The following is a 26,915-nucleotide window of genomic DNA, read 5'->3' on the forward strand; positions in this document are numbered from 1 at the left end:
TGACGATACAAAATAAAAACAGAGCAGATAGATGAATGAAATAAACTTAGTTAGTGACTCACCTCATTGTTGAAGAAGAACGGAATATGTTGTCCACCACGAACAAGAAAGGGTTTCGCCTTGTCGGTCAGGAATAGGAAAGGTTTTGCCAAGAGAGAGATATAGAGTACTAATTTGGAGGGAATGCAAATTACTTTATAAAAAAAAAAGAATTAGCTAGTAAATAGTGTACCTATTTTATTTTATATTTTGCGAAACAAATAAAAATAACCTATTTGTTTAAATTAAACTAACAAGTTTATACCTTTCAAATAGACATTCAATGTTTTTTTTTAAATAATTAAAAAGATGAAAACTCTTTTAAGACATCTTGATAATAAGTTATACCTGGAAAATCAGACATGAACTCTTCCTCTATTTTGCTTCCATAACCTGAATGACCTGATCAAATACTCAAAATAAATGTATAAGAAATCCCAACAATATCTTCTTGACATACATCAAATTTTCTTAGCAAGCTAAAAAAGACAAAATAAAAGATTTTTCAATAGATGCATAACATATATTTAATGATATAAGATGATTCATTACAACATAACTACTTATATATATATGGTCAAAATATATCATCATCTTGTCCAGATTCATATTGATTTCCAACATCTTCAATATTTGGATCAGATTCACTGTCTCCAACTTCACTTCCATCTGATTCAATTTCTTCAAATTGACTCTCATTATATTTATTTTCATCATATTCATCTTCAAACTCATAAATCATACTATTAGGATCACTCAAATCATTGACATTATATAAGGGGATAGTTGTAGATATAAGTGATCGACTCCTCTTGTTGATACACTAAATTTTCATCTATCCATCTTTCCTCAATCTTTCCCCTAGCTTTTGTTTTACAAGCATGTATCCAATTACCGGTCTGATTTGTTCTAGTTGGATTTGTAGCATAATAGACTTGTATCCCTTGTTTTACAAGAATGAATGGGTCATACCTTGCATACACCATTTTCATGTTTACTTCAACAATTCTATAAGTTTCGTCAACTCGTGTACCTCGTGTAGGATCAAACCACAAGCACTTAAATAATACAACACATAGACATGGCCCAGGATATTCGAGTTGTATTATTTCATCAACCAATCCATAGTAATCTACATCACGGGCACGTACACAAACACCACTGTTCATTGTTGATTTATTTGATCCATAATCTTTAGGTCGCCACACAAATCCATTCACGAAGTATATTGAAAAGGAAGATGCAGGGGTCTTGGGCCCAAAAGACAAATAATACAATAATTTATTTGGTTCATTACAGCCTGGACTATATTCCTGCACAATCTGAAATATACAAATTATAATATGTGAATATAAATATTAATTAAATTGAAATAGAAAATAATCACAATCACACACCTTAGATCGGAACCAAAAAGCGAATTGACGATCTATTTCAGCTATTGAGAATCCTTGGTTCAAATCACAAAACAATCTATACATACATAGAGATAAAATTTGGAATTATTAAAGAACTAGGCATAAGAGAATTAGTGTTCACGTTTTTTTATACTTACTTGTAATATGGATCCACCTCTGGACAGTTCAATAAGACGTATGTGTGAGCTACCAACGCTTCTTGACTGTCCAAAAATCTTTTAGTTGAAGCCCCACTACTACGTCCAAGATAATTGAATATGGAGATTGGAGGTTCTTTATTGTTGAGTGACCCTTCTGTATTCCTCTGTGGTATTCGTCGTTTGCATTGAACATTAGATTCAAAATAATAAGATGCAAACATTGAAATTTCTTGTAAAATATATGCATTACAAATTGATGCCTCTACTCGAGCTTTGTTTTTGACCTTCCTCTTAATAGATTGAGAAACCTACATAAAAATATGTATTATATATGCATTATCATTAAAATTACACATTAAACTGAAGATAATAAATTATTATACAAATAATTTGTATCCATCTGTATTGTACATGGCCTCCTACTTTCGCTTCATATGGTAGATGTATCAAAAGGTGCTCCATTTAATCAAAAAATGAGGGGTGAAATATCTTTGCTAAGTTACAAAGAATGATTGGAATTTCAAATTCCAAGTTCTGCATTTTAGAGATATTCAACGTCGTAGAACTTAAGTCATGCATAAAATTACTAAGATCAGTCAATATTCCCCAAACAAATTTAGGAAGCAATTTCTTAAATGCGATTGACACTAGTCTTTCTAAAAAAACATGACAGTCATGACTTTTCAACCCAACTAACTTACATTCGTTCCTATCAATGCATCTCGATAAGTTGGATGCATAACCATTTGGAAATTTCAAATCCTTCAACCATTCACAAATAATTCGATTTTCATTCCTCGTCAAGGTGTAACTAGCCTTATTAGTCCGTTTAAAAGAACTGGATGGATCAATATGAAGCTCCGGACGATTACAAATAAGGAACATATCTTTTCGAGCATTAAGGTTATCCTTTGTCTTGCCCTTGACATTCATAATAGTATTTATTAGGTTTTCAAATACATTCTTCTCCACATGCATAAAATCGAGGTTATGTCGAATAAGGATTTTTTCCCAATATGGCAACTCCCAGAAAATACTCTTCTTTGTCCATTTATGAGAATCCCCAAAACCAGGTGGATATCCATGAGGATTCTCACTAACAAACTCAAATTGTGAAATTTCATCCCAAATCTCGCTACCATTTAGCCTATGCGGTGGATGCATCATTTCAGCCTTGTTTTTAACAAAATGTTGTGTATCTAGTCTGTAGGGATGATCTTGGGGCAAAAATTGTCGATGAGAATCAAAATAGCATGGCTTTCGACCATATTTCAAACGAAATGATTTAGATTTTTTCATACAAATTGGACATCCATCTATTCTGTGAGTACTCCATCCAGATAACATACCATAAGCCGGGAAGTCACTAATAGTCCATAACACAATTGCTCCCATATTAAACGTGTCACCTCGAGATACATCATAGGTAGACACACCTTGACTCCACAAAATTTTCAAATCTGCCACTAGTGGTTGAAGGTAGATATCTATATTTTTTTGTGGACACTTAGGCCCCGGGACAATGAGTGAAATAAACATATAAGGTGTTTTCATGCACATACCTAGTGGAAGACTGTAGTGTGTTAAAATGACAGGCCAACACGAGTAAGGTTTCCCAAATTGACCAAACGGAGCAAATCCATCAGAACAAAGACCCAATCGAACATTACGTCCCTCTCTTGCAAAATCTGGATAGTGGTGGTCGAACGTCTTCCACGCCTCTCCATCTGAAGGATGACACATTATCCCGTCTTCAGTACAATGATGAGCATGCCATGTCATGTGAGCGGCTGTCATGTTTGATGCATACAACCTTTGCAATCTTGGAGTCAATGGAAGATAAAAAAGTTGTTTATATGGCTTACGTTTATAACCGTTTCCCTTATACATTGGAAGTTCACAAAACTTGCATAATTCGTCATCACTATCGGTCTTCCAAAATAGCATGCACCCATCTCTACAAACATCAATTTTTACTACGGGTAAGCCCAAGTCTTCAACCAACTTCTTCATGCCATAAAAGCTATCTGATAAAACATTTTCTTGTGGCAACAAAGATTTAATAAAATCTAGATTTTCATTCACAGCCCTCTCAGACCAATTATTATCAGATTTGATATTAAGAAGTTTAACAGTTGCTGATAATTTTCTCTCAGTGGGATGACCTGGCCAAATTGGTTGATGTGCGGCATTCAATGCTTTCCAAAATCTTTCAGACAAAATATGTATGTCATTTGAATTGGAAGTTGAACCTTTATTTTCTGTATTGGCATGATAACTGGATACAATATCAAATATCATCGACTCATATGCATTTGAACCTCCAAATTGTTGATCATTCCATTCATTCATGACACGTGATGGTCGTTTCCTTGGATATTGGAACACTTTTGAATTTTGAATTGGTTCCCCGTGAGCAATCCATGTATAGTAATTATCTATGAATCCAAACTTAATCAAGTGTGTTTGACACAAATTAGGTGGAATAAATTTCTTAATACGACATTTAGTACAAGGACACTGAATCTTGTCACCATCCATGTAAGCAAATTGACTCGTAGCAAATGACATAAACTCTAGTAAGTCATTTAAAAATTGATCCACGAATTCTCGTTGATTTGATGATGGTTTATAGTTATACATCCAAATACGATCCGACCTCATTGTTTCTGTAATTGAAAATATATAATTAATAACAAATTTTATATACATAGATCATGTATGTATATATATGAATCAATTTATTAATTTGGATCAGTTTATTAAGTAGTTTTAACTGATTACATGTACATGTGGATTTATAAATCTTCTAATGGGATACTCTGATCTTAGTTTATTTTGTGACAGTTTCTATTTTAAATCCATTTGGAAAAACACAAATATTTTCAAATAAATTATCTTCAATATTGCCCTCAAATCAGAATTTATTTTAAATTAGTTTCATATTAATGATAACAAATATACTCTGATTTGTTCTGTTTTTGAATACAACAGGTTCTGTTTTTTTTAATATGGAGTGCTTGTCAATATATAAATAAATATTGATATTAATGATCTGATATATAAATAGATTTAATTTGTATGTGGATAGAATCATATATAAATATCAAACTATATATATATATATGAAACCAGGTTAAGAATAGATCTACTTACCTTAGTATTTCACTACAACAAAACATACTTTCAACGACCCTTATATGTCAACCCATATTAAGCGTGAGTAAAAATTAAAAGAAAAAAACTTTTGCCAACCTTTATATCTATACCACCACCTTTATTTTTTTATATACCAACTTTGTAACTTTGTTAAAACCTTATAATTTAAATATTCTAAATTTAATAATTTTTATGTTTTATTTTTAAACTTTGTAAATATTTTATTTTAATTTTTTGATTTTTTTTAAATTAAATTTGACTTAAAATTTTGTTAACATTAAAATTTAATTAATATTTTTTATATAACATAATTTTTAAACTTTTTATAGTATTATTAATATATGTCTTTTATTTAATTATTATAAAAATTTAATTAAATTAAAAGTAAAATATGAGAGAGTTCATTAGTTTCTTAAGTGTTAATATGACATTTATCCCACATTGGAGAAAAAGAAGAAGTTTTTGGTATATAAAATATGAGAGAGTTCATTAGTTTCTCAAGTGTTTTTAAGGTTATAATGTGCTGGACTATGGGTTCACCCTAAGAGTTTAGGGTTATGTTCATCAGGTACTTGAGAGATGAAGGGAAAATGTGATAATAGTAGAGATAAAAAAAAATAACATCTAAAATGAAAATAGAAAAAAAACAAATTTAAAAAAAATAGTTTAAAAATTGAATAGACTTTTAGCGACGTTTTTTAATTTTGCCAACGCTTAAATAAGCGTTGTTAAAACTTTCGCCTTTCGGCAACGCTTGTACCGACGCTTAAATAAGCGTGGTAAAAACTTGCGCCCACCCTGCTTCTGGCGACGCAAGAATAAGTGTCGGTAATGTTTTTAGCGACGCTTTTAAAGGTTGGCAGAAGCCTTTTTAAGCGTCGCCGAAAGTCATTTTTGTTGTAGTATTTTCTCTACTCATCTGATCACATGCTCTGCTCATCTGCTCTGTGTAAATTAAAGGAAATGTTGTTTGAAGAGATGTAGTGCAAACGGTTTCAGTAAAAGAGGTTAGGGTAAAAGAAAATGTGCAAGATAAACAGTGTATAAGTAAAGAAGACGAAGTAATTTTGTTATTAATAACAAAGTACACTTGGTTGTTGGTGGTTGGGCAAGATGTAAAACTCAATTTAATGTTGTTGGAACTAATTTCAGAATTATTTTATTGTTTACCAAGAAAAGAATTGGACCCACTACATAATTTTCTTAATTTATCTAGTTTAAAATTGCTATTTCTATTACTATATATTATTTGTAAAACAAAATACAAATTTAGTTGCATAATAAAAAAAACTTTAATTAATAATTCATATGCAACCATAGTTGCATTTGAAATATCATGAAAATTGCTAAAATTATTACTTATAGACGTCTACAAAAGATACCAAGCAAAATAAGTTGCCTAGCATCTTAAAAATAAGCTGAAATTCTTCCATCAATAATATTTGCAACTTGAAAATAGTAAAAATTAAAAATAAAACTGAAATTTATATTTTAAATATTATTCATAGATTTTTAACATATTTAGCAATTTATTTTTGTATAGAGTTGCAATTAAACTCGAAAATTATTAGATTAATATTAAATTTAAAATTTTAGAAATTGATAATTGTAAGCGACACCGGTGAAAAAATGGTCATTACCGAGAGTATAAACTCTCGGTAATGGCCCTATATCTGTCGGTATAGATATAATACCGAGAGTTTGGGTAACTCTCGGCATTCGTCGGTATTGCCATTTTCGGTAAATCTAATTAGGTGTTTACCGAGAAATTTCATAAATCTCTCGGTTTAGATACCAAAGAAAAAAACGAAAGTTATTTAAAAACTCTTGGTTTTTCCTTACAAGAAAACCCGAGAGTTATTTGAAAAACTCTCGAATTTTTCTTCGCAAGAAAAACCGAGAGTTATTTGAATAACTCTCGATTTTTCGTTAAAAGAAAATCCGAGAGTTATTTGAAAAACTCTCGGATTTCCCTCACAAGAAATACCGAGAGTTATTTGAAAAACTCTCGGTTTTTCCCTTGCAAGAAAAACCGAGAGTTTTTCAAATAACTCTCGGGCTTTCTTGTAAGGAAAAACCGAGAGTTTTTCAAATAACTCTCGGTTTTTCTTTTAAGGAAGAACCGAGAGTTTTTCAAATAACTCTCGGTTTTTCTTGCGAGGAAAAATCCGAGAGTTTTTTAAATAACTCTCGGTATTGTCTCTATAAATGTCTCAAATAGGGTGATCGTTTTGTGCGTAACCAAAACCTGTTCAACCAAACCAATACATATACAATAATATTCATAAACCAAAAGATCATTATAATTCCAAAATTCTAAACCAAACCCAATCATCCAAACAACTTGTCATTAGTCGAACCAAAACATTTACAATTGTTCAAAAATTATAATGTACTAACTAGCTGGGGGAGGGTTTGTCATTAAGAATTCAATTTGTTGTTCATATTTCTCCATTCTTTGCGTCATTTGCATCCTCTCCGCTTCCATTTGACTCTTCCTTTGCGATCTTTCTCTATCACTCTTTTCCATTTCACAAATCATTTCCGCTCTTTCTATATTCCTCATTTGAATTTCCTCCATTGTCAACGCCATGTGTCTCACATCCTCCTTTAGCTATTCATTCTCCTCCAACAACCGATCAGTGGATCGTTGAGAATTGTTTCCACTCCGACGATCCTCTTGTGTGGGTCGGACGTCAGATCCCATACCGATCACTGTCCCATGCATTTGGCGTCCGTACACTTTCTTCGTCAAGTCGAAGTCAAAGATATCTGGTTCATTGCTTCTTACTTCCTCCATCTCTGCTTACACATTTGAAATTAATTTTCATTTATATAAATAAGTTATATATAATTTTATTAAATTCAATTAACTTACCATCTTCTTTTGCGCTCGTTTGTCTGGGATCGGGTTGAGGTTTTCTTTTGTAGCTTTTGTGGTACAGGTCCCCTTGAAAACTTCAACGATAGAGGGGGTTCGTCTTATTTCACCCGCCTTCTGAAATAAATGATTTATGAAATTAGTAACATCAATAATAATCAATTCATTCACAAACTTAAATCAAACTAAATCTAACATCAATAATAATCAAACCTAAAACTAACATCAATAATAATCAATTCATTCACAAACTTAAATCAAACATAAATCTAACATCAATAATAATCAAACCTAAAACTAACATCAATAATAATCAATTCATTCACAAACTTAAATCAAACATAAATCTAACATCAATAATAATCAAACCTAAAACTAACATCAATATTAATCAATTCATTCACAAACTTAAATCAAACCTAAATCTAACAAAATCAAACATAAATCAAACATAAAACTAACATCATTCAAACCTAAATCTAACATAAATCATAAACCTAACCAAATCAAACATAAATCAAACATAAAACTAACATCAATCAAACTTAAATCTAACAAAATCTAACTTAAATAAAACATAAAACTAATATCATTCAAACCTAAATCTAACATAAATCAAACTTAAACCCAATAAACTGTAACCTAAATCAAACCTAAATCTAACCATATAATATAAACTAACCTAGAAGTTGAAGAGAAGAAGCACGGCGGCAGGAAGATCGACGACGAGCTAGAGACACAGCGGTAGATAGATCGACGGAGAGCTACAAGCGGCGGAAGGATCAATCGGCGACGTGGACGTGGGCGGCGTTGGGCGTGGGCGGCGTTGGTCGTTATCGGCGTGGATCGTCTTTCGGGTGAGCGCGACTGTCGATCGGGAGAAGGGGAGAGGGAAGAAGCGAGCGATAGTGATCTGGAAAGGGAAAGATGTTTTTTTAATTAAAAGGGGTTTTACCGAGAGTTTTAGGTATAACTCTCGGTTTTGACCCTTTCATATTTCCGAGAGTTTTAGGTATAACTCTCGGTTTTGACCCTTTCATATTTCCGAGAGTTTTAGGTATAACTCTCGGTTTTGACCCTTTCATATTTCCGAGAGTTTTAGGTATAACTCTCGGTTTTGATTTTTAATATTTCCGAGAGTTTTATATATAACTCTCGGTTTTGGTTATTTTTTCCGAGAGATATGAGTAAATCTCTCGGTTTTGATGGATCTCACACAAATTTTAATAAAAGAAAAACCGAGAGAATTGTGTATATCTCTCGGTTTTGACCTTAGATTTTTTAACTTAAAACATCAACAACACACATTCATCTATTTAAAACACAACCTAATTAGCATTAAACACATCCTTTTTATAATCAAACTCTACACATATTCTTATGATCATCAAACACAAACATATACATTCCTTTATATAATCAAACACAATCATATACATTTATAAAATTAATCACAATCCATACACTTCAAAAATAACACACACTTTATTATCTTAGTTAAGAGTTTAGACAAGCTAATTAAACACCAAGTAAATTAAAATAAATGAAGAAATCAAAAAATGAAGAAGTCAAATACTGAGAGGTATACCTATAACTCTCGGTATTACCATTCAAAACCGAAAGATATTTGAATATCTTTCGGCATTTGACTTCTTCATTTTTTTAATTTAATTAGTGTTTAACTTTCTAATTAGCTTTAACAACATTAATTTAACACATTTCATATCCTTACACAATCCCCGCACATCTAATAATCAAAATTTACACACATTCTTAATATAATCAAACACAAAACATACACTTGTTTATATAATCATACACAATTATATACATTTATATAATTAATCACAATCTCTACTCTTCAAAAATAACACACACTTTATTAGCTTAGTTAGGAGTTTAAACAAGCTAATTAGAAAGTGAAACACCAATTAAATTAACAAATGGAGAAGTGAAATACCGAAAGTATTCTAAATATCTTTCGGTTTTGAGATGTCAAAACCGAAAAATACATAGAAATCTTTCGCAATTACCCATTTCCCAACACTTAGAATTATTTTAAGTTTTTTTGGAAAGAGTCAAAACCGAGGGTTTTTTGAAAAACCTTCGCAATTACCCCTTCCCAACACTTAGAATAATTTTCAGATTTTTTGAGAAGAGTCAAAACCGAGGGTTTTTTGAAAAACCTTCGCAATTACCCCCTTCCCAACCATTAGAATAATTTTCAGATTTTTTGAGAAGAGTCAAAACCGAGGGTTTTTTGAAAACCTTCGCAATTACCCCTTCCCAACACTTAGAATAATTTTCAGATTTTTTGAGAAGAGTCAAAACCGAGGGTTTTTTGAAAAAACCTTCGCAATTACCCCTTCCCAACACTTAGAATAATTTTTAGATTTCTTGAGAAGAGTCAAAACCGAGAATTTTTTGAAAAACCTTCGCAATTACCCCATTCCCAACACTTAGAATAATTTTCAGATTTTTTGAGAAGAGTCAAAACCGAGGGTTTTTTGAAAAACCTTCGCAATTACCCCTTCCCAAAACTTAGAATTATTTTTAGTTTTTTTGGGAAGAGTCAAAACCGAGAGTTTTTTGAAAAACCTTCGCAATTACCCCATTCCCAACACTTAGAATAATTTTCAGATTTTTTGAGAAGAGTCAAAACCGAGGGTTTTTTGAAAAACCTTCGCAATTACCCATTTCCCAACACTTAGAATTATTTTAAGTTTTTTTGGGAAAAGTTAAAACCGAGGGTTTTTTGAAAAACCTTCGCAATTACCCTTATCCAACACTTAGAATTATTTTTAGTTTTTTGGGAACAGTCAAACCCGAGGGTTTTGTGAAAAACTTTCGGTGAAAACTCATATCACCGAAGGTTTTATACACCTCTCGAAATTTATTTTTAATAACGAAAGATTTATTCCTCTCGGGACCATTACCGAGAGTTTTATAAAACCCTCGATAAATTCTGTCGGTAAAAGTCCTTTTTTCACTAGTGCGATTTTAATTGCATTGATTTTTAAAAATTTTGTTGCTATGTTTATTGCCATATTTAATTCCTATAAATTGTGATAACATATACGTTGTAGAAGTTATTTTTAAATATTACTCACTTTTTTAGCAACAATTTTATTAAAATTTTAAAAATTATAATCCATAAACTATTCATTGATAAATTTATTGAAATATTTTCAATTTTTACTTTTATTTGGTTTATTAGTTGCATTTACAAAATTTTAGCAATATTATTATTTTGGTTGAAAAAATTAGTTGCTATTTAGACTTTTTTTTGTAGTGATATATATATATATATATATATATATATATATATATATATATATATATATATATATATATATATATATATATATATATATATAATATGCAAAAGAATTATCCAACAAAATTTTAATTCAATTCAAACTTTTCAAATACAATTTTCCAAACATTGTCCATAAAATAATGAAAATTACTACAACCATCCATTGACGTAGTCCAAAAGATCATCAATTGCATGGTAGATCTGCATTTCAGCACCATCTGTGCACATTTAGAAAAATAATCTATAATTATTATCAACACTCTATTCAATTTATCGAAACACATTATTTATTGCATTTTTTCTTACATCATTTGTATCCCTAACCTACCCATCATGGTGCATTCTTCAACAACATTTTGATAATCATAAATAAGCAAATTTTGGATGATATCAACTTTACATGCATCTCTACCTTATTAAATCAAATTTTTCTAAATTCAACTATATTCAACATGATATTACATATAATAATTATGTCATATATATAAACTTGAAGAATAATTATATCATATATATTCCATCCTACGAAATTTAGCCATCATGATGTGCACAACTGAAAAGAATGTTCCCTAACCAATTTTAAATTTTAGAAAAACAAGATATTTAAGATGACATAATGACAGTCATTTTAGGATAAGAATTATAACATAGATGACAGTCATTAAAGGATAAGCATTATAACAAATTCTAAATTATAGAAAAACAAGATAATGAAGATGACATTCATTAAAAGATAATCATTATATGATAAAAAGTGATTACCCCACGTTCTTCCAGAAATTTCAATAGAATCTCCATGATTCCCTTGGCTTTAGCATTCTCAACATAGAAGCTAACTTTGTGAGGTCCTTGTTCTGTTTCTGACTGTAAAATACAGAAAACAGTTAAGTCAAAACTTTTGTTGGATTACATTCACCTCTTCGTTAAAGAGTAAACATGAAATCATCTCTTTGTTAAGAAGTAATTATGATTTAAATATTTGTTTTTCTATTAGGAAAAAAAATTATGGGAGAAAAATTTATGCACTATCAAGTCTCAATATACAGCCCTTCGTTTGTCAATGTTTTACATATTCCACGTGTTTGTGAACTAACTTCAAAAACAATTAACTAAATGAAATCAAATAAAAAGACACCCACAAAATAACAATTTCAAATATATCATCCAATTGTTTGTTACAAAGATAAAAACAAAATTAAGTCTATTAGTGCTAGAAAATAGTAGTAGATAATTAGTGTTTAAGATAAAGTTTTTTTATTGAATAAATGTAACAATAGATAACAATAATAAAAAGATAGAAAAACTCTTTCAGGTTAAATGTTAATGTATATTATTAGATACAACATAAATGGAAAATATTACATATTTTAATAGTTTCAAATTGGTTTAAATCTTCTAAAAATATTTGTCCATTCCAACATTAATATAGTACAATTTAGGGATGATTGTGGATCGAGTATGTTTGTTTTATACTCAAGAGCCTATACCCATGCCTTATCGGTTTATACTTTATCAAGACCCTATATTCAACAACCATATATTTTTTTGGTTTGGGTATAATTAGGTAGGACAGGTTGGGATGTTTGGAAAATTTTGTAGTTTCTTCACAAACTGTGTCCCGATTCCAGTTTTCACTAATTAATTGATTCCATGCAATATCTTGTTCCATTGATTCACCATAAGTAATCTCCATCTCTATAGACATCACAACTATATTTGGGGTTTTCAGGATCATCATGATCTACCTATACTTTTTAAATTATCACCATTAATGAATACACAAGTAGGAAGATAATAAATTAGATGAAAATACTCAAATCACACCATTGTATAGTCAAGATCTGAATATTACTAAGAAAATGGTTTACATTGATATAAAACCTTATGCATTTTTAGCTTATTGATGACATATTGGCCCATAATCGAACACCAATCATTGTTGTGGCACAAACTACTACAACTACTACATTCAGGAATGTTAGGCTATACTTTTAACATCTTTATTGGAAGGTTGAGACAAAGACAATTGGGATCAGCTCGACTATGTTGAGCCTGAACAATGTCTTTGTCAATATGTTAGATGCTTCGTCTTTTGAGAACACATGGTTGAACATGTTATCTTCATTTAATCTTTTCACTAATGAGATTTAGGGAAATTTCCACGCGTGTGATACGATCATGATTAGAAATGGTTTATGCATATCTAACTGAATCATAGGCATTACAATCTAAGTTAGCATCTAGTAATAGACTACAATATATGGATAGTGTTGACTTGTGTAACTGGTGTTGAGGTCTCACGATAGTTGATTCCATAATACTATCAGGCTTAGATTAGGCCCATTATAGTATGCGACATTACTTTCCCCTAAAAAACCCTTGTCTTTAAAGATTGAGCGGGATGACTAAATTTGACAGTATCTCATCTTCACGGTAAAATGTGTGTAGATGGATGAAGTCTTGGAGATTTTTATATATCAGCTAATAAGATACCAATGTAGCTAACCAGATAGGTTTAGTTAAGAATTATAAGAAACGTATGTGATAGAAGAATGGCCTAAGCCCTTTAGACGAGAAAACCATTTCAAACCCTAACAAAGGTATTTGGAATCTAGGGAGAGTTACAACACTAGACGAATCTCTAAAATTCTTTGAAGTGAATTCATATTTAGGGTTAATAGTCCCCAATAAATGATGAGGCACACTTACATCATTTTAAATATTTGTAAAATAGACCAAAATACATCATGATTCAAGCTCTTTTAATAGCATTGCAAATTGGGATAACATATAAAAAGGAATAGAAAACACAAACCTTTCTGATCTTGAAGGAAGACCTTGTTGGTTAGAACATCAAGACCTTGATAAAACTAAGCACACATAGACCTTAGTAAGTAAATAGAGAGGAACATAATATACATATATGGAAACTATAAGGGGATACCTACATAGAATCGGCATTGATAATAGCTATCATGAGGTTGGGTGAATCATTCAGGCAATACATTTAGTCTTATTAATAATTTGAAATCCTGAAAGCTCAAAAGTTCGAAGGGAAAGAAACCCTAGTTAGCTAACACATACATTAATTGACATATTCTTCATCCTAGACAAAGAAGCTGTAGAAATATAGTAAATTAACAGCTATTTCAATGGAGATTCTATTGAAATGCCTAAAAGTCATGGCTGACAGTCGAGGAAGTTCGAGGAACCATAATATACACTCAAATTCACCATAATATTTACTAAAATATACCATAACATGTACACAAATAAACAATAATATAAACCAATATATATAGTAAAATAAACATATTAAGGACTAAAAGAAACTAAAATATGTCGTATAATAAACCATAATATGCCATAATATAAACCATTTTACTAGCAATCTAAAACATGTCATCTCTAGATAGTTCTTCCCCTATAAGTTCAACATCTCTGTTTGTAGTGTAATCTAAATAATTTAGTACATCTTTAGTTTCCTCCGAACCAGTCCCATGTAATTCAATTTCATCCAATCCATCTAACTCAACATTCAAAATATTTGGGACACTCAAATTATTGACATTGTACAACGTTATATCGAAGAGAATATACAATTCAATGGTCAAATAATCCTATTGATACTCCACATCCACCTCATTTTTCCATATTTCCTCAATCCTTCCCCTTACTTTTGTTTTACAAACGGCCAACCATTCACAATTAGGACCATTCATTGGGGTTGGATAGTACGAATAATAAACTTGTATGGCTTGTTGTGTAAGAACAAATGGATCTTATTTAGTGTATCTATGTTTCATATTAATGTCAATCAATATATATGTTGGATTAACTCTAGTACTTCTTGTTGGATCAAACCATATGCATCGGATTAGAACAACACGTAAACATGAACCAGTGTATTGTAAGTCAATAATCTGATCCAAAAGTCCATAGTAATCGACATTATTGCCATGAACACAAATACCACTATACATCGTTGATCTATTAGAACCGTAATCACCTGCCCTTCTGACATAACCGTTGATGAAGTAAGTTGAATATGTGGTTATAGACGTTTTAAGACCAAATGAGATGAAATAAGGTAGATCATTTTCCGAAATACGTCGATTGTCTTTTACAACCTGGAAAACAAATTTAATGAATACAAAATTAATCATGTTTTGAACCATATAATATCAATTGTGAATCAAAGTGAAATCATAAGTTCATCACATTTGATCAGAACCATGACAAGAATTGAAAATCTATTTCATTCGGATCTAATACGATATTCATGTCACAAAAGGCCCTATAATCATGATATAAATTTTAAGCAATAAAATTTATAATTCAAATTGAATCATTCGTTACCATAATATGGATCCACCTTCGGACAATTCAATAGTATATAATTGTGAACCGCTAAAGTTTTTTGGCTAGGCATAAATCTCTTTGATGAACCACCAATTCCACGTCCAAGGTAATTAAAAATCGAAAACGGTGATTCTGTTATGCTTATTGACCCTTCATTGATCCTTTGTGGTTGTCTTTGTTTGCAACTCACCTTTGATTCAAAATAATATGAAGCAAACTTGGATATTTTTTCTAGAATATATGCATTGCATATGGACGCTTCTATTATGACATTCTTTTTCACCTTTTTCTTCACACTCATTAGAAACCTAAATATAAATTTAGAACATATATTACAACTTTATAAATATTATGGGAAAAATATAGTATGAAATTGGTATATACCTTTCGAAAGGATACATCCATCTGTATTATACAGGACCTCCTATTTTTGATTCATATGGTAAATGTATCAAAAGATACTTCATTAGATCAAAAAAGGAGGTTGTAAAAATCTTCTCTAAATTGCATAAATTTACCGGAATTTGAGAGTGCAAGTTATCCACTTGGTCTGAGCTCAAAGTTATACCACTTACGTCATTCATGAAATTACTTAAATTCGTAAGTGTTCCCCTTACAAATTTAGGTAATAATCGCCTAAACACAACAGGAAACACCATTTTCTATAAAATATGACAATCGTGACTTTTGAATCCAATAAACCTTGATTCGGTTGTGTCAACACACTGTGACAAGTTTGACGCATATCCATCTAGAAATTTCAAGGTCTTCAGCAATTTATAAATTGTCATGTTATATAAACATAAGTAAATTAATGTATATATATATATATCCAAATATAATGAAAGATAAGAATAGATAAAGTAAATGATAGAATTTATAAATATAAAGTATAAATATAGACATAATTATCCTGAAATGGTGATTAACTTGAAATGCAAAACTAATGTATTGATGTTTTTATTTTGGTGACCAATATATGAAGATCCTCTCAAAAGTGGTGATGAAAGATGGAGTTTGGAAAAGAAAATGATAGATGAATAATATAAAATGAAGAAGAATGTAAGAAAAATATAGGGAAAAGATGGTGATGGAATAAAGGAGATGAAAAAGAAGAATTGAATAAGTTTAATAAAGAAGTACATGGGTATATGGGGTTGGTGAGAAATAATTAATAATTAGTTAACGTTAAAATTGTTACTAGTTAAGATTTATAATATATTTGACATTCGATCTACACTAGTTCTTGCAATAAACATCATATGGGTTTGTGCAAACGCTAATGAAGTATAATTTTCTATATCGGTTAGTGTAAAAATTAGTGCACACTAATACAAGGGATTTATACTCAAGAGTTCAAAAATAATTATAATATGTCATTCAATCTACACTAGTTCTCGCAATACACATCATATTTGTTAATGCAAACGCTAATGCAATATAATTTTCTAAACGGGTTAGTACATAAACTAGTGCACATTAATACAAGGGATTTTAACCTTAGAGTTAAAAAATAATTACAATATATGTCATTCGATTTGCACTAGTTCTCGCAATACACATCATATTTATTAGTGCAAATGCTAATGCAGTATAATTTTCTAAATAGATTAGTGCAAAAATTAGTGCACACTAATACAGGGGATTTCACTAGTAGAAATAATGCAATTTCCGAGAAAACACACTAAGAGCATAGTTAGGTTCTCGGAAATATTTAAATTACTGAGCGCGTTTAATAGCTTTTGTTTATAATGAAATAATAGGCGAGGGCATTCAATTTCTCTCGGAATTATAAGCTTTATTACCGAGAGTTATTAGTTAATGCTCTAGGGGAAATTCAATTTAAATATTCACCGAGAGTGATTGATTTTAGCTCTCGCAGATAGTTTTAAATTTTGACCCTCAATGCAATCCCTCTTTCTTTCTTCATTCTCTCTTTTTCCTTTCACCACCGGCCCGATTATTATAACCGTCCGATACTCTTCTGATTCTGATCCATTGCACAAGAACAACAACATCGATTTTATACATCGGCACATCTTCGTCTAGAGGTCCAATTGTCGTCCAAATTAAAGGTACCATTTCGACTCTCGCGTACCATTGAACTATAGAAGAGTGAGTATTTGGGCACTATTATACATAAAACGTCGATTTATAGACTGAATTCTGAGGTCCAGTCGTCGTCCAGCTTGAATGTACCATTTCAACTCTCACGTATCATTGATCTATAGAGGAGTGAGTATTAAGTCGCTATTATACATAGAACGTCGATTTATAGACTAATTTCTGAATTTTTATTGTTTTGTTAGTCTTAATCTATTTATAGTGGTAACACACTACTCAGTAATTAGTCTACACAACTAATTATGAATTTCAGAAGATCTAGTTGGTTTTGAACTTGTTATGATGTGATGCTGGGTTATTCTAGATAGACAATATAGACTGATAATGAAAAAACCTATTTTGAAATGTTCCTTAGAACTCAGTTTGGTGTAGGTTTTCCTTTGAACTTGTGTTACAATATGTTGGGTTTGGTGCAAGTTTTCCTTAGACTGATGATGATGTTTGGATTGTATGTGCTAAGATGTATTTTATTTTGATGTTTGGATTGTATGTGCTATGATGTTTGGATTTGAATCAGCGGGCATCCACTTTTCATACCACTATACCATGGGTTGCTTTGATTAATAAATAAACTCAATGAGCTATACTTCCACATGTTTCCTTGACCCTATACTAGTGTTATGACGCTACTTAGTATTGAAATGGGACATAATACTTATTCTTGGTCATTTTACAGTCTGATTTCTTTTGTGTTATATTACTTTTTCTAAATCTTTATGAGAATAATTGGTTTTGTAGGTCAATGAAGCCAAATTGTTTGCATAATAAGTTGGAATATTGTAGTTTCATTTAGTGTTAGGGACTTACAATTTAGATTGTCTAATGTAAGATTTGTCTTTGTGTTAGGTTATTTTATTCTAACTATGTGTTGAGAATTCTTGTGTGTTGAGAATGATCTGCATATTTATAAAGTAGTCGAATTGGTTTATTTAGAGAATCAGTTTTTTGTTTTGATTCATTAAATAGTTTATGTTATGATGTTCAAGCTTATATTTTTCACTATTTGGTGTTAATTTTTATTTAGAACTTTCATGGTTTTAACCTTATGGTGTGACTATATTTTGAACTTGTTATGATGTGATATTGGTTTGTTCTAGATTGACAATATAGACTGATAATGGAAAAACTTATTTTGAAATGTTCCTTAGAACTCAGTTTGGTGCAGGTTTTCATTTGAACTTGTGTTACAACATGTTGGATTTGGTGCAGGTTTTCCTTAGAATGATGATGTTTGGATTGTATGTGCTAAGATGTATTTTATTTTGATGTTAAGGTTTACGAATGAACAAGAAATAAGGAATAATTGAAAAGGTAAAATTGAAAAACGTATTTCTTAAATGTTTGGTTCTTGGGATGTTAAGGTTTTCTGAATGAACAAGAAATAGGGATGTTAAGGTTTTCTCAATGATAAATATAAAGTGTGCGACATAAAAAAGGGGATAAAAAGTGAGATTAACAGGAATTGAACCAGTAGGCATCCACTTTTCAGACCACTATGCCATGGTTTGCTTCGATTAATAAATAAATCAACTGAGCTATACTTCCACATGCTTCCTTGACCCTATACTAGTGTTATAACATTGCTTAGTATTGGAATGAGACATAATACATATTCTTGGTCATTTTATAGTCTGATTTCTTTTGTGTTATATTACTTTGCAAATCTTTATGAGAATAATTGGGTGTGTAGGTCAATGAAGCCAAATTGTTTGCATAATAAGCTGGAATATTATAGTATCACTTTGTTGAAACTCATGACTATTCAGGTTACCATTTAATTAGATTATTATTAATTTCTAAATCTAAGTCATATATACATAGATTTATTTGAAAATTTCGATAAATAAGTTTCTAAAATGTGATATAAATCTAGATTATAGTGGAAAATGGAAATTTCGGACAAAAGTTGGATGCTCTTACGTCGAGATCATCCACAATATATGAAAGGCGTTGATCAATTCATAAAATTTACTCAATGCACTACTGGAAGGGAAAAGATTATGTGTCTTTGCGTTAAATGTGCAAATCGACATTAAGAGAGTGTTATTGTTGTGAAGACACATCTTATTATACACGGTATAAGAATGAACTACGATTTTTTGTGTTTTCACGGTAAAAGAAGGTCCACAAATGATATTGTTGATGATGACGTTGATGTTGTTGGTAATGATGATGATGACGAATCAAATAACGACGATAATGTTAACGAGAATATTATAGAAGAAGAGAATGTAGTTGATGATGTTAGTAATGATGATGACGAATCAAATAACGACAATGATGTTAATGATAATATTATAGAAGAAGAGAATACAATTGATGATGTTGATGACTAATATATGGAAGATATTCTCAATGATTTGTATCCTAACATTCAACACTCTACTTTTGAAGATCTTGTTGACGATGATAAAGCATTCTATAAATTGTTAGATGATTCAAAACAACCTTTGTATGAGGGTTATCGAATTTCAAAGGCTTCCACATTATTGAAGTTGTTTCATATTAAGAATGTTAATGGACAAATACATCATTCGACCTATTGCTAAATTTTCTCAAAGATGAGATTTTACTAGTAAATTCTTATTTACCTAATTTTTATTATGAGTGTAAAAAATTTATTACAGATATCAGTCTTACATATGAAAAGATTGACTTCTGTAATAATAATTATATGCTTTACCGTAAGTAGGATAATGATTTGTAATGTTGCAAGGTGTGTGGCACCTTGAGATGGAAGTTTGATAAGTCAAGTGGTGCAGTTTGGACAAAATAGAATGGGAAACACATTTCAGCTAAGGTGCTACGTTATTTTCAATTGACACCAAGGCTGCAAAGGTTATACATGTCTTCAAAAATGGTTTCACTAATGAGATTGCACAAAGATAGTCGAGTAGACGATGAAGTCTTGAGGCATCCCGCAGATTCTATGACCTGGAAGTCGTTTGATGAACGCTACAGTAATTTCTCTTCAGATCCCCGAATCGTAAGACTTTGTTTGGCTAGTGATGAGTTTCAACCATTTATTAATGTAAACAATCATACAACATTTGGCCGGTTGTTATAATACCTTACAATGTACCATCGACGATATGGATGAACTCATGTAATTTTATGTTATCCATGTTAATTCATGGACCTAAGAGTCCTGTTGATGCGATTGATATTTTTCTACAATCGTTGATTGAGGAATTGTAGGTCTTATGGCATACAGGTGCTCGAACTTTTGATGCATCTACTTCAGAGTATTTTAACATGTATGCTGCATTGTTATGGATTATTAACGACTTCCCTGCATATGTAAATCTATCTGGTTAGAGTTCTAAGGGAAAATTTGTTTGTCCTTGTTGTATTAATGGTACTATTTAAATGAGATTGACAAATTGGCAGAAAGAGTGTTATATGTATCACAAACGTTTTCTTGCCCTAATCACAGATTCCGGAAAGAACATGAAACATTTGACGGTAATATAGAATATCGAATGCCCCCTCCACTATTGTCAGGTACTGGTATAGAAGCTTATATGCAAGCTCGGAATTTTAAAGACGTTGTTTTAAGTACAAAAAGAACAAAAATCTATCATGATGTGCGAGGAGATAATTGGAACAAATTATCTATATTCTTTACTCTACCATATTGGAAAACTCTATTGTTGAGACATAATCTAGATGTCATGCATATTGAGAAAAATATTTACGATAGCATTGTCGGAACAATGATGGATGTGAAAGAGAAGGTGAAAGATGGACTGAACGCTTGAAAAGATTTACAATTCATGGGCATAAGACACTCATTACATCTCGTTGAAGTCGATGGAGTTCTCTAGTGTCCCGCTGCCCCCATACACACTTTCTCTTAGTTTAAAGAAAAAATTCTATGAATTTTTAAAAATTAAAGATATCGGAAGGATTCTGTTCTAACATTGCGGGATGTGTTGACTTGGATGAAAATAAGATTCGGGGTTTAAAGAGTCATGATATTCATAACATATCTTCTTCCTCTAGCAATACGTGGCTTAATTCCGGAAGATGTCTACGATGTAGTTGTGAATCTATCGAAGTTTTTCCGGTTATTATGTTATAAGTCGTTGAATAAACGTGTTTTGGACTAACTTTAATTTGATATTGTTATAATTCTATGCAAGCTTGAAAAAATATTCCCTCCATCTTTTTTCGACATAATGGTTCATTTTCTCGTACATCTAGTGTTCGAAGCTTTTCTTGGAGGACCCGTATAATATCGATGGATGTAACCCATTAAGTTGTACATGGGTACATTGAAGAATTATCTTAGAAATAAAAAATTTCTCGAGGGTTCAATCAATGAGAGTTATCTAGTGAATGAAAGTATTAACTTATGTGCGAGATATTTGGAAGATCAAGATCCCTCGCGTACTTCGGCGCGAAATTCAACCCTATCTATATTTATATGTTTAGAAGAGTTGTCAAAGGGAATTAGTTACACGTACGAACCGGGTGATCGAAAAAGGGCTTATTCATACATATTAAAGAACTGTCCGGAGACATAATCTATTTACAATTAATTGTTCAATTATTTACTTGTAAATTTATCTGTCAATTACATGCATGGACTCACTCAATTTTTTCATTCAAATTGTATGTAGTGAGTTCAAGAGAGACTATGATAATCATTTCATACTAATTGATGAGCGTGATAGACGCTACGTAGCCTATTTCAAAAGAAGAGTGAGTTACAATTATTATTTAATTTTATTGCATTACAGTAAATATGCTAATTTTACTCATCTCTTTTTAGGTTTCTCAACTTAGAGAAAATATTTCTAAATTTAGGAATATTAGGATGTTGTCCTAGTAGTTATGCGAAGAGATTCATGTCGTGTTGAATTAATGGGTACAAATTCAATATTGAGAGGAACGATGAAGGCCTAATCACTCAAAACAGTGGTGTTGATGTATTGGGTAACAATGATACTGAAATATTGTCTTACTACGGAGTTCTGAAGGATATTATTGAAGTCTTTAGTGGAAGAGGAGTGATTCTTTTTAAATGCAAATGGTTTGATGTCCATTTTGGAGATCGGAGAATAAAAATAGACAAACATGGTTTTATAAGTGTTAATGTGAACCGTACTTTGAAAAATTAGAATCATGAACCGTTTATCTTAGCAAGTCAAGTGAAACAAGTATTTTACGTTCCAGATATGACATCAAGACCGGGTTGGAAAATAGTGACCATAATAAACCCACGTTATTCGAACATCTAATTAAGGTTTCATGTTATTTAATATTATATGTTTTTAATAGTTTTATGTTTTATGAGTATAATATATAGCTTTGTAATTGACATTAAAATGAATTTGTTTGATGTTGGATCTGTTTGAAAATTGTAACATCTTTTTTGAACAGGAAAGATGGCACCTAAGAAGAAACAACCAACTTATAAAGGAGACATGTCTGGGCAGCTCGATGATCTCTAAAGAAGAACCGATCTCCTTGATGACACACCTGACCATGTATATCTGACATTTTTGGCAGCCTACATGTATGTTATAATTCTTTGAATACATAAAAAATAAATTATTAATGTATTCTAATACTTTTGTAGGATCTACATCAAAGATAAAAGGTCGGGGAAAAAATATGAACACTACCCTCTCGAAGTTGAACCCGGGTTAGAAAATAACATTAGAATTCTTACCAAATGGAAAGGTGTGTTGCGACAATAGCACAATATGGTCTAGACATATTGGGACCGCGGTTTGGGATCCCAATGTGATATCAGCTCCACCGACAAAGTGAATCTATGGAAGTCGGTAAAGGTAAGTTTTTTATATCTTATTTTATCAACTTTCATTCTCTAATTATCCTGTGTCTTTGCAGAATCGTTTTGAGGAAGTACCGAAACCTATTGAGCATTATCAGAAACAGAAAGTGTTATGGGATAAGTTCTACTATGATATCAACCGATATCATGTTAAGATTCATAATAGAGATGTAACAGCTATCAGAGCACACATCCTGAGTGATTATACAGAAGATGATAGAAATTACATTTTGGATCGCCATTTTCTACGAGACAATTTCTGGGTGAATCTTTAAATTCTAAACTTTATACATTTTTGTTTACAATATAATTAAATATGAATTTATGTTTCAAAAATAGGTAAGAAGTGAGAAATTCTAAAAACCGGAAGAATGTTCAATTGACATCATGCGGGGGAGTGTGTCATTCTATCAAGTGGCAACGAAAATGGTAAATATATTTATTTAAGAGTCAATAATATGTTAACTATTTTTGATAATTAACATTATTATTTAATCTTCATAGAAGAGGACTATGGGTAGGACGCCATCACACATTGACATTTTCTACGAGACACACAATAGAAAAAGAAGAGGTGATGACTCTACTCGTGTGGTTGATCCCCATGTACAAGAGAAAATTGTAAGTATATTTCATATTTTACTTATTTATTGATGTTTATAATTAACTAATCAACTTTTATTTCATTTTGTAGGATGCGATGCGTCAGACGTTTGAGAGAAATCCCAATATGTCCGAATATGAGTTGACCGAAAGCATTTTTGGACATCAAGGGCATGAGAGGGTCATGGAATGGAATCCGGGATGAGGCCCACCCACTTTCGAGGAGATTTTCGGGGTGGAAATCATTCGCAACGGAGAGATCAAGAACTCGAGCAATTGCGCAATGAACAAGATGAGTGTGCGAGATTACAAGATGAGTCTTCGAGAAAAATAGAAGATCTGGAGTCTCGATTACAAGAGCAAGAACTTGAAACACAAAGACAAATGGAAGATAAAGGGAAGAATTTTAGAACCAGCTAGCGGCTTTATGACGAGATATCCTCCACCTCCACCTCCGGATCAGTCTAGTATATGATATATTATTTAAACTTGTTTTATCTTTTAAACTTTGACCAACTAGCGGCGATTATGATATACTGGATAATTGTATTTTCGGATGAATTGGGTTTTGGTTTATTGGATGAATTGGGTTTTCAGTTTATTGGATGATGTATTTTTGGATAAATTGGATTTTGGTTGATTGTAAATGAAATTTGATATTTTTAATTTGTTAATGATTTTTGTTTGAAATTATTTTGGTTTAAATAGGTAATAATTGGTTTAGAATCGTTTTATTTAAAAAAAACAATTATCTCTAAGAGCAGTGGATATCAGCTCTCATAAATTGTTTATATTTTCTCCAACAACAAAGAAAATGCTCTCGCAAATAATTTATATTTTCTCCAACAGCAGATCAAATGCTCTCGCAAATAATTTATAATTTCTCCGACAGTGCTTAATACTCTCGGTCTAAATTTATTTCCGAGTGTCATAAACGCTCTCGAAGAGAGTCTATTTTCTTCACCGATAGTACAAATAGTGAATATCATCACCGATGGAAAAATTGTTTTCTATGAAGGTATTTGCTCTTGGAAATTGCATTAATTCAACTAGTGTTTGTATCCGAGATTACAAAAATAATTACGATATATGTCATTCGATTTGCACTAATTCTCGTAATACACATCATATTTGTTAGTGCAAACGGTAAAGTAATATAACTTTTTAAATGAGTTAGTGCAAAAATTCTATATATTTTTTTTGGGGAAAACGACTTAGCGTCATTTCATTAAAAATTTCCCAAAACGGGAAAAAACCACGAGTTTAAGAGATCAATCTAGACAGGCCTAGAATGATTTTGAAGTCGTAACATTCTGAATAAAAGCTAAAAAGCTAAAAACGTAAATGAATTATCTGTTTACAATGCTTTCAATTCTAGTGAGTTTAAAAAACGGTAAACTCTAGTTCCTACAGATATTACAGTTCTGCTACGTGCTTGGAATTCCTCTCCACGTTCTCGCGAGGGCGCTGCAATCCGATACAATATCTTTCCATAACTTGTCAACGCTCATGTGAGTTCTGCCATATACCCTTGCATTCCGTTATTGCCAAATGTTATACACCACTGCTCCAAAGCCGCACTTGAACACGCTTGTTGCAAATCTATTTCCTTGGCTTTGAGTAGTGTTGTTTCTTTGATTTCATTCCATTCGCTCGGGAAACTAATCAGCTCCAGGCTTTTATAGAATTTGTCCCAAAGCTCCGAAGCAATACAGTAGCTCCCGAATAGGTGATCTATGGTTTCTTCATTTCCTATGCATAGAAGACAGCTCACGTTCGGGATGCACATATACTTGTTGATACGATCACAAGTGTTGAGTCTTTCCCAGAAGGCGAGCCATAGGATGATCTGGTGTCGAGGGATAATCTTCGTTGACCATACAAGAGGAGCCCATTCCATTTTCTGCGCTTTTTCCCGGATTACCTCTCATATTTTCTTCAATGTCAGTTTTCCATTGTCCTCAGCTTTCCATTCATGAATATCCGGTCTGTCATGTAGTTGTATGTTACTTATATGATCAAGTATCATCTTTCCTTCTAGAATTCTTCTCAAGAGCAAGTTCCAATTCCCGTCTTTGATGTCTCTGATTTTCGCTTTTGCGCAGTCCCTTCTGATACGGGTATTTTGAAACTCCTCCTTGTCGATGATAGACTGGTTTTCGAACTAGGGGTCGTGCCAGAATAGAGTGCCTTTCCCGTCCCCTAGTTGGAGGTCATAAAGATCTGCAATATCGCTTCTTAGTTTAAGAATCTTTTTCAAAGACCAGCTCATACCTTCATGAATTTTGCAGATCTAGATGCTGGTTTCGTGTTTCATAAACCTCGTATGCACCCATTTGATCCATAGTGACTCCTGATTGCGCTCCAAATCCCACAGATGCTTGAAGGTTAGAGCTTTGTTCCACTCGATACAGTTCTTCAAGTCGATGCCTCCCTCGTCCTTCGGTTTGTAGAGAGCGGTCCATTTGACTTTCTTTCCTCCTCTTCCATTACTACCCCAGATAAAGTTTCTCATCAGCGTGTCGAGTTCCTTCATTACCTTCTTCGGAATGACCATTTGCTGCGCCCAGTATCCAACTATGCTCATAACCACAGTTTTGATAAGTTCGATCCTCCCTGCATAAGAAAGTTTTTTCGCTGCCCAGCCAGATATCGTGTTTTTTACCTTTTCAATCAGCGGCTTGTAGTGTGAGATGTCGATCTGCTTCGCAGTTAACGAAATTCCTAAGTACCTTATGGGAATGTTGTCTTCCTTGATGCCCATGATGTTGAATATGTCCTACTTTGTTTCGTCCTTCACGCCTCCATAAAATGCCACATTTTTGCTTTCATTAATTGTTAAACTTGTTACCTCAGAAAAGAACGTTAGTGCAGCCCTAATAATTTTAATGGAATCAACGTTTGCATGCGCTAGAATGAACAAATCGTCAGCAAAGCTTAAATGTGTTACCTCCTCTACCTCACAGAATGGGGAAAAGATGAATGGACGATTCTTTTGGAACATCGCGAAGATGCTCTCAAATATCGCCATGATAGCTACGAAAAGGTAAGAAGAGAGGGGGTC

General features: G+C 31.9%; 1 protein-coding gene across 1 annotated transcript; it reads right to left on the reverse strand.

The window, feature by feature from the left end:
• Positions 1–616: 616 nt before the first annotated feature.
• On the reverse strand, positions 617–4,261 carry LOC124930343. The gene is made up of 5 exons (XM_047470695.1): positions 2,414–4,261; positions 1,595–1,905; positions 1,437–1,512; positions 1,012–1,352; positions 617–782 (listed from the first exon to the last, which is right to left on the reverse strand). The coding sequence occupies exons 1-5, from the start codon at positions 4,259–4,261 to the stop codon at positions 617–619; spliced, it is 2,742 nt and encodes a 913-aa protein (XP_047326651.1).
• Between the last annotated feature and the right edge of the window lie 22,654 nt (positions 4,262–26,915).

This window comes from Impatiens glandulifera, chromosome 3 (genome assembly GCF_907164915.1).
Source record: "Impatiens glandulifera chromosome 3, dImpGla2.1, whole genome shotgun sequence".
NCBI lineage: Eukaryota > Viridiplantae > Streptophyta > Magnoliopsida > Ericales > Balsaminaceae > Impatiens > Impatiens glandulifera.

Bases quoted from the DNA above. Each gene is read 5' to 3' on its own strand.
- LOC124930343 (XM_047470695.1), bottom strand. From the start codon at position 4,261: ATGAGGTCGGATCGTATTTGGATGTATAACTATAAACCATCATCAAAT. The intron at 1,513-1,594 runs GTAAGTATAAAA...ATGTATGTATAG, and splicing joins GAGGTGGATCCATATTACAA to ATTGTTTTGTGATTTGAACC. The intron at 783-1,011 runs GTATGACCCATT...TGATCCTAATAG, and splicing joins ATGAAAATGGTGTATGCAAG to TATGATTTATGAGTTTGAAG.